At 40.0% G+C, this 9,325-nt stretch overlaps 1 protein-coding gene across 2 annotated transcripts in view; it reads right to left on the bottom strand.

Moving 5' to 3' along the window:
* Positions 1-8,885, bottom strand: part of AOAH (acyloxyacyl hydrolase) — a 164,483-nt gene extending 155,598 nt beyond the window's left edge. For both annotated transcript variants that reach the window (XM_041727348.1, XM_041727347.1), the window contains exon 1: positions 8,350-8,885. In XM_041727348.1, coding sequence (XP_041583282.1) covers positions 8,350-8,476 — 127 coding nt within the window. In that variant the 5' untranslated portion in view covers positions 8,477-8,885. The remainder of the gene's footprint in view (positions 1-8,349) is intronic.
* Between the last annotated feature and the right edge of the window lie 440 nt (positions 8,886-9,325).

The following is a 9,325-nucleotide window of genomic DNA, read 5'->3' on the forward strand; positions in this document are numbered from 1 at the left end:
TCTGAACACCACTGAGTCTTCCAGTCCATTAGCATAATCCATCTCTCATTTCTGTAAAGCATGCTTTAATTTCTCTCAACAATGGTTTCTAGTTTTCAGTGTAGAGGAATTGCATTCCTTTTATTAAATCTATTCCTAGGTATTTTTTATTATATTGTGAATGAAATTCTTAATTTCAGTTCTTGAAAATTTGTTGCTAATATAAACAAACACTACTGGTTTTTATATTAATCTTGAATCTTGCAATCTTATTAAACTTTCCTATTCGTTATAGTTATTTTGTTGTAAATACCTCACGATTTTCTACATTCAGGATCATGTTGTCTGAAAATAAAGACAATTTAACTTATTCCTTTCCAATTTGCATGCTTCTATTATTTTTATTTCTTTATTAAACTGAATAGAACTTTCAACAAAATGTTGACTAGAAGTGGTGAGGGTGGACATCCTTCCTATGTTCCTGACCTTAGGAGGAGCATTCACTCTTCCATCATTAAGTATGAAGCTAGCACTAGGGTTCTCATACATGCCCTTTGTCAGGTTAAGAAAGTTCCTTTTTCTTTCATAATTTGTTGAGCATTTTTGACTTGGATGGGTGATAGATTTTGTCAAATAATGTTTCTATTTCTTCTGGGCTGATAATGTAGTTATAGCATCTACTCTACTAATTCGGTATATTCCATTAATTGATATTCAGATATTAAAACAACCATACATTCCTTGGATAAATCCCACTTGATCATGCTGTTTAATTCATTTTATATGTTGCTGGATTCAGTTTGCTGATGTTTTGTCAAGGATTTTTGCCAATTTTGAATTTTCTTATAGCATACATGTTTAAAGTCATAAATTTTTCTCTAGGAACTGTTTCAGCTATAGTCCATAAAATTTGATATATTGTATTTTCAATTTCATTTAAGCCAAACTATTTTCTAATTTCTCTAAAATTTCCTCTTTTATCTTTTTTTTTTTTAATAAGTGTGTGTTGTCTTACTTGCGCCTAATGGTTTTTTTCCTTCAGATTTGTTCCTATTGTTGATTTCTGATTTAACTGGAAAAATGTTTGTATGACTTCAGTTTTAAAAAATGGATTGATATTTGTCTTATTGCCTAGTATATGGTCTATGCTGGACAATGTGCCATGTATGGTTAAAAAAAATAATATGTACTTTGCTGTAGTTGAATGGAGTGTTCTATAGGTGTTGGTTGGGTTAAGTTAGTGGTTAGTGTTGTTCAGGTCTTCCACATCCTTACTTTTTGTCCCCTTGTTCAATTACAGAGGGAAGAGCATTGACATTTTCAACTATTTTGTTGAATTATCTGTTTTTCTTTTGGGATTTTTAATTACATTTTTAAAGTTTTGTTTTTTTGGGGGGCTCTGTTATTAAGTGTACATTTACAATTGTTACTTCTTTCTTGATATATTGACCTCTTTAACATTATGGAAGATTCCTCTTTGTCTTAGGATTCTTTCTTATCTTCTCTTTAAGAGAGAGAGAGAAAGTATGAGCAGGGGAGTGGCAGAGAGAGTGGGAGAGAGAGAATCCCAAGCAAGCTCCATGTTCAGTGCGGAGCCTGACGTGGGGCTTGGTCCCATAACCCTGAGATCATGACCTGAGCTGAAATCAAGAGTTGGACACCCAACTGACTGAGTCACCAGACACCCCAGGATTATTTCATATCTTAAAGTATATTTTGTCTGATAATAATAATAATACATTTATTCCAACTATCTTACAATTCAAACTATTTGCCTTTGAATCTAAAGTGTGTCTTCAGTAGACAAAATATAGTTGGATCTTGCCTTGTTTATCTATTATGATCATCTTGTCTTTTGATGGCATGTACAGTTCATTTACATACATCAGAGCTATGGAAATAGCTGTAAAATAGAGATGGAAACATCATAATTGTACAGGGATTTTACTATGCTTAATGCTTCATTACATTTTTTTTTCCTCTTTCCCATAGTACATTTGATCAATGATCTACTTTTACCCTGCTCTCCAAAATTTATTCATATTCTTCCTGAAGAAAAGCATACTGTTATCTTGAGTTTTGGTTTTTTTGCTCTCTTTCTGACCTTTCTTCAAAGTTGTGGCTCTCTCTCTCTCTCTCTCTCTGGTGTCTTTGTGGTCTTTCTCTTCAGAGTTGTGACCCACAGAACAATCCAGGAAAAAAGGCAAATGGAGGTGTGGTGCAAGTTTAGATGATCAGAAACCTACCATTTGTGCTAAGGTCGAGGTTAAATTCTATGATAATTTAAAAATAAAAGGTGTGAAAAGTGGGGGGCTAAGTGCAGGGGGAGCCAGTGGGTGAGTGGCTAGAGCAGCATGGTCTGAAGGACCTGGAAAGGTGGAGCTGAGCAGCAGGTCCTCGGTGTGTGCTGTGGAGATTGCATTGCTGAGATGAGTCCAAGGAGCTACACCAGCCGTGACGCCCACGTGGGAGCTCTGGGGACTGGGGACAGAGGCCCACCCTCAGAGGCCGAGAACTTAAATGTCAGAGTGGTACAAAAGGCCTCCCTCAGAGCTGAGACCAACCGTCAGAGAAGAAAGGAGAAGAGAACCCCAGAGTACTCAGAGGAGAGTAACTGTAAACACAGAAGGGGTAGGATGGAATGTTTTCCGCTATCAGCAGCAGCGATGGCCTATGAACAAGTGTTCAGTTACAGAGAAATAGAGAAAATGAAATTTCTGGATATAAAATTGTGACCATAAATTTTCAAACTTCTCTGCGGCGCTATCTAAATCTTTCCTATTTTTGTCAGTGACACTGTCATTTTACCACTCACTGCTTTTCTCCTTATCATTCAAGCTATGAAGTCATCTCTGACCACTCTGTGTGGGTTGCAGGGGAGTGGTGTGGGGAGGGAAGAGGAGAGGTTTTAACGGACTGAAGGATTTTATATATTTAAGCAAGCATGGATAAGGGGGAAGAAAGGTAGGTTTTTTTTTTTTTTTTTTTTAACCTTTTAGAAGACTTCCTGAGCACCACAAAGTGCTTTAAAAAAAAAACAAACTCAAAACTCAGTGAATTAATTTAAAATGTCAGTGATTTAGAAACATAAGGATTACTTTGCTCCTAAATCACCCATGTAAAGAAAATGATGTTTTGCAAAAATGAACATGGCTTATTATTGATTCCGTAACATTTGGAAAGTGGCAGAAAGAGGCACTGCTTGTTCAAGCACAGAAGAATCAGCATTTGCTTAGTGATCAAATGACATATACAGTCCTGTGCAAACAAATTATGGTAAATTGGGAAAGGGGCCACTGGGGCTTTGCACAGCTTGATTTTGGAATATATTTAAGATGATTGCCTCCAGGTCTACTGCTTGGTCCCTACTGCAGAGTCTCCTTGTGAGACTGGAGCTGAAAGTGTTTGTTTATGAGAGGAACGTTGGCTCAATCACTCTGTAACTTCTGGGTGGTTTCTTTTGAGTGTCTCTCCGGTCACAGCAATCCTTACTTCCATGAAAGCTGTCTCCTCACCCCATGGGTCTGACAAATACACTTGTACCATAACCTCTCCTCACTGCCAGTTGCGCCTTATTCAGTAGTCTAAAGACAGCCCAGATTCTTTCTGCTGGGAAGCTGGATGAACAACGAGAAGGAGAGTCCATCTCTGTGTGTGCTGAACAATTGCAGACAAATTCTGGCCTGTGGGAGCCCATAATCGACCAAAGAGCCTGGAGAGGTAAAACCTGCTGGTCTGTAGGGTCAGAGAAGGAGGCAGTACCAAAAGGTCAGGAAAGAACTTCCTAGGAGCCTGGCAACCACCATTTTTTGGATCCTGGCTCATGTTTTGGCTCATGTTTTTAGGCCTGACTATGTTTTCCTGCCTTTTGGTTCTAAAATTCATTCCTAGGATTTTTCATTAAAAAACGTCCTCCTTTTATTTATTTATTTATTTATTTATTTATTTATTTATTTATTTATTTAGCTTAGCTTAGCTCAGCTCAAGTTAATTTCTGTTACTCACAACCACAAGAGTTATACTCTGTGTCACCAAAACCCAATGTCTGGGAAATAAGATGAGGGGATGAGCACATGACAATAGGAAGACAATAGTTAAAACAACAAATTATTTATTTATGTATTTATTTATTATGTATTTATTATTTATTTATTATTTATTATTTTAAAGATTTTATTTATTTATTTATGAGAGATGCAGAGAGGCAGAGACATCGGCAGAGGGAGAAGCAGGCTCCCTGCAGGGAACCCGTTGTAGGACTCAATCCCGGGACCCCAGGATCATGCCCTGAGCTGAAGGCAGATGTTCAACCACTGAGCTACCCAGGTGCCCCTAAACAACAAATTTTTGAATATGGGATTTAGATACACAAAAAGCACAAAAGACAGAAGAAAAAAATAGACAAACGGGACTTCATTAAGATGTAAAACTTTTGTACTTCCAAAGATACCATCAAGAAAGTGAAAAAAAAAACTTCCACAGAATGGGAGAAAATATTTACAAATTATATATTTGGTAATGGATATGTGTCTAGGGTATATATAAAGAGCTTCTACAATTCAACAATAAAAAGACAATAATCCAGTTTAAAAATGGGCAAAGGAGGGGCACCTGGGTGGCTCATTCAGTTAAGCATCTGACTCTTGATTTCAGCTCAGGTCATGATCTCAGGGTCTCGGGATGGATCCCCGCATTGAGCTCCTTGCTCAGCATGGAGTCTCTTAGAGATTCTCTCTCTGTCTTCCTCTTCCCCTCCCTCCGCTCATGCTCTCAGTAAACAAACAAACAAACAAACAAACTTTTAATAAGAGGGCAAATGACTTGAGTAGACATTTTGTCAAAGAAGATATGCAAATGGTCAATAAACAGGCAGAAAGATATTCAACATCATTATTATTTTGGGAAGTACAAATCAAAACCACAATGAGGTATATCATTCCATATACTCTAGGATGACTATAATAAGAAAGATAATAACAAGGTATTGGCAAGGTTGTGGGAAAACCTTACCCTCATGCACTAATAGTGAAGATGTAAAACAGTGCCGCAGCTCTAGAAAACACTTTGGAGGTTCTCAAAATGTTAAACAAAGTTATCATATGACCTGGAAATTCCACTCCTAAGTATATACCCAAGGGAAAAGAAAATGAATACCCCCACACAGAAACTTATACATGGGTACTTGTATCAGAATTAGTCATACAAGCTAAGAACCGGGAACAATGCATGTGTCCATCACTGATGACTAGATAAGCAATGTGGGGCATATTCAGACAATGAAATATTATTAATTCGTAAGAAGAAATGACATTGGTGCATGCTTAAAAACATTATGCTAAGTCAAAGTAGCCTGTAATAAAACGCCATATATTGTATCATTACATTTTTGGAAAATGTTCATAGATGTAAGGGAGATTAGTGGTTTCCAGGGACTGAAGAGAGAGGGAGGTGGGGAGTGACTACTAATAAATGTTGGGCTTCTTGTCAGCATCATAAAAATGTTTGGGTTAAATATTGATGACCAATACACAACTTATGAATATACTAAATAAACAATTTAAAAGGGTTTACTTTATGGTATATGAATTATATCTCAACAAAGCTATAAAATAAAATTTTATTTAAAAAAATATGGGTAAGAAATCTATTGCCCCAACTTAATCACTTAAAAAAACCCCTATAATCACACCTACAGTGAAATCTAAGGCAGGTTTTAACTGGCTGTGTAAACTGGCCAAATTTCTTATTTCTCTAGGTCTCAATTGTTTCTCCTGCCAAGTGGGAATAATGATGATATATATCTGGTAGGGTCATTTTAATGATCAAATGAGATAGTTCATATAAACTTTTTTGGAAGACTGTTAATGACACAGTACATGCTCAATAAATGTTAGCAGGGATGCCTGGGTGGCTCAGGGCATGATCTTGGAGTCCTGGGATTGAGTCCTACATCGGGCTCCCTGCATGGAGCCTGCTTCTCCCTCCGCCTGTGTCTCTGCCTCTCTCTCTCTGTGTCTCTCATGAATAAATAAATAAAATCTTTAAAAATGATTAACTCATAATGATTAACTTACAAATGTAATTCTTACAGGTGAAGAGCCCTTCCTTTCCCCATGTACCACTCCAATTAGCCCAGATGCAACTCGGAGAAAATATGGAAGGCCGCATGGAGAAATGCCCAGAAGCTTCAAGAATGGCTACGGACCAGTAGCAAAAACATTTTCATGGGTAGGAAACAAACATGATCACTAAAAGCACATCTTCATAAAAATGTTTAGACCCAAATTAATTTAATCAAACTCCATGAAAAATTGGGAAGCAGAACTACTTCCATGTGTTGAGAAGGTGACTATAAATATTTTTATTTTATTACGATTTTATAAATCAAAGCCAGTGTATACTTCTACGAACAAGATGAAACTTTATTTTGGGATGGTGATTAGGAGATTGCTGGTGGCTAACAAAGATTATTCCTGACTGCTCAATTGGATGATCAGAAATCCAACTACCTGACCAACTTTTCTCAAGATTTTTGCTGTCTAGAGTCTTTCGAGAAGGAAGTAATGGCAATGGAATCTTTGAGACACCTGAAGCTCCCTTCTTGCCTGGCAACGCTTGGGTAGAAATACTTATAAATTTCTAAAACTTTATCCCACTCCTATTCCTTTTCCCTCAGCTTATGCTTTTACCTTCCCCTGGCAACTTTATGAATATGATGAGGTTCTTGTAGTCAACAGTTGTCTGCTTTGAAATAGTTTGTCTTTGCTCTGTGCTTCTTGACTTCCTGCTGGCTCTCTCATGGACACTGCAGTTTATAGGGTGCCTGAGAGGTGGAGTATTATCGTGTGCCCTAAGCACCTAGTTTGTCTTTCATTTTAAAGAACTGTAATCTTTACAGTCCAGATTCTCATTTTTTCCCCCTAAACTGGACAGTGAACTTCCTGAGGACAGAAGCATTTTAAAAATAATTGTTATTCACCTTTGTACCTCTAGCTCCGAGCGCAGGGCCTGGCATGTGGTGGCCACTCAGTGACCATGTGGGGAGTGGGCATGTAGGAATGTTTGGAAAGTGTCTTTGTGCCAGTGAATTTGAAGTCATATCGTCTTGCTTTTCATCAGAAAGTAGAAGCCCAACCAGCCATCCCTTCTCTTCTCCTGCCTCCTCCATGATACTCTTCTTACCACTAGCTGTGAATGAGCTTACTTCACTGCTTCATAAAACATTCCCCACATTTGCCCCTGTAAGCCAGAGCACCTCCAGGTTCCCTTTAGAAGATACTCCCTCCCCCTGTTGCTGTGACTGTTGGTGTTAAGGGCTCACATCAAGTATCTCTGCAGGCATTGCCTCCACCCAATGCTCCCCGCTGGGGGCAGTTCATATTCAGTGACTGTTCAGTGGGGGCAGTTCTAGGGTCTGGATCTACCTCAGACCACTCCAAAGAGCCAATTTAGTCCAGAACTTCCTGTGGGATTGACAGAAGGTGTGTGTGTGTGTGTGTGTGTGTGTGTGTGTGGCTATAGCGCAGCCCATGGTGTTTTCCCCAAGAGCACACCTCAGTAAACTCCCCTGTGCACAAATTTCTGAGCCCGTTTCTCCATGCAACCAATCCAAATAGTGAGACCCCAACTGGGACTGCCTGCAGCCCCTGACTCAGCACAGCCGGTGCTGAGTAAATGTCGATCACGACAGACTCCTCTTGCCCTGGCCTTTCTTCTGACCATGAGGACAGGTCAACAACTCCAGGCAGAGTTAGCCAGAAGCTGTGAATTGGGTAAATGGGTGCTAAACCATCACCAAGCCTAACCAGCAAACAGACTCCCTGAGCTCTTGGGGCTGTGGAGTAGTTGCATAGGAAACCAAACAAACCCTGTGGCTGATGAGGACGGCCACAAATTCCTCAACACACCTCACAAAAAGGACGGAACTATGTCCTCAATCTGAGTGGAAGGACCAGGACATCCTGAGCAATAGAAGATGACAGAGATGATGCTGTCTGAAGTCAAAGGCCATCTTCTTTCTGCTGTGCGACGCTGCCCACTGTCCTTCTGAAAGGGGTAAGCATTTCAGGCTCTTATAAGAGCTGTCCATGCAAGAGAAAAAATTCCTATCACCAACAAGGTGGAAGACTTTTATAACGAGTTCAAACTAGCAATTGTATAGGGTATTTGCGTGCAATAGTATGAGTGCTCACTCTCAGGCTCAGAGGTTTTCTTTTTTTTTTTTCTCAGAGGTTTTCTATGTTGGTGAGGTTATTGGCACCCTACTGGGAGTTCATAGCTATTGACATCATTAAATAGGTGATATACTATGCAAGCAAAGTATTTGACCCCACTGTTATATCCACATGAAAATACACAAAACTTACCTACCTACACAGGTGTGGCCATTGGAGTATCTGGCGCTGGCCTGGTCCTCAGAGGCTGGAGAGGCCCATGTGTGAATGGGCAGGAGTAAGAACAGAGGAGTCGCCAAACAGATGTTCCAGGGGGACTTCATTTCGGAGCCGTGCACCAGGAGAGCCTGGCTACAGAGGCAGCCCACTGAGGGACCCTGAAGCCAGGGCCACAGGAGCTCTCAGAGAACTCTCCTTCTCTTCCGTCCTCGTTCTCTCTTTGACAACCCCCCCACACTCTGCTCACTCTCACATATACACACTTTTCATAAGTGTGAAGGGACTAGAAAAACATATAAACACTCACAGACCCACTCCTTCCTCTTGCAGAATCCTGAGAGAGAGCCAGAAGCCTGCACCGGAAAGAGCTGCAGGGAGCCCCTGGCAGGCAGGTTTTCGGAGTTAAAAACTGCAGCAGAAGGACAAACCCAAGTGGCAGCAATGGCAACAGTGTGCCCTTCTGTGCTCGCCCGCCCTCACCTGCCGGCCAAAGTTGGTCATAAGCCCTGGAACCTCCAGTCTTACGGGAAACATCCTGTGGGGTGGTTAGGAGGCCCTTCCCCTTTCGTTCTTGCAAAACGAAACAAAACTAAAACTGAAGAAAAAAAAATAAACCACAAACACACACTCTTTAGCAATTTGATCAGCAGTGTCCACACGTTATAGAAATTATAAGTTCCTGAATCCTGAAGTTCGTTTTGCTCTGAACAAATTTTTTTTTTTTTTTTGCTCTGGACAATTTTGTATGGTGAGACTGAACTCATTCTGCTGCTAAAGAATATTCTGGTCAAGTAGTTCTCCTCTGGAGTAGTTGGATTATTCTTTCGAGGGTCAAGTTTTCTCATGGCCTTCGGTCTTGCGTACAGGAAATAAGCAACGCAGACAGTAATGGGCAGTCGGCACAGCTGGATCTTAAATCTAATGAGAAAAAACAATGTGCTAGAATTAACCTG

The sequence above is a fragment of the Vulpes lagopus genome, chromosome 13, assembly GCF_018345385.1.
Source record: "Vulpes lagopus strain Blue_001 chromosome 13, ASM1834538v1, whole genome shotgun sequence".
NCBI classification, from domain to species: Eukaryota; Metazoa; Chordata; class Mammalia; order Carnivora; family Canidae; genus Vulpes; species Vulpes lagopus.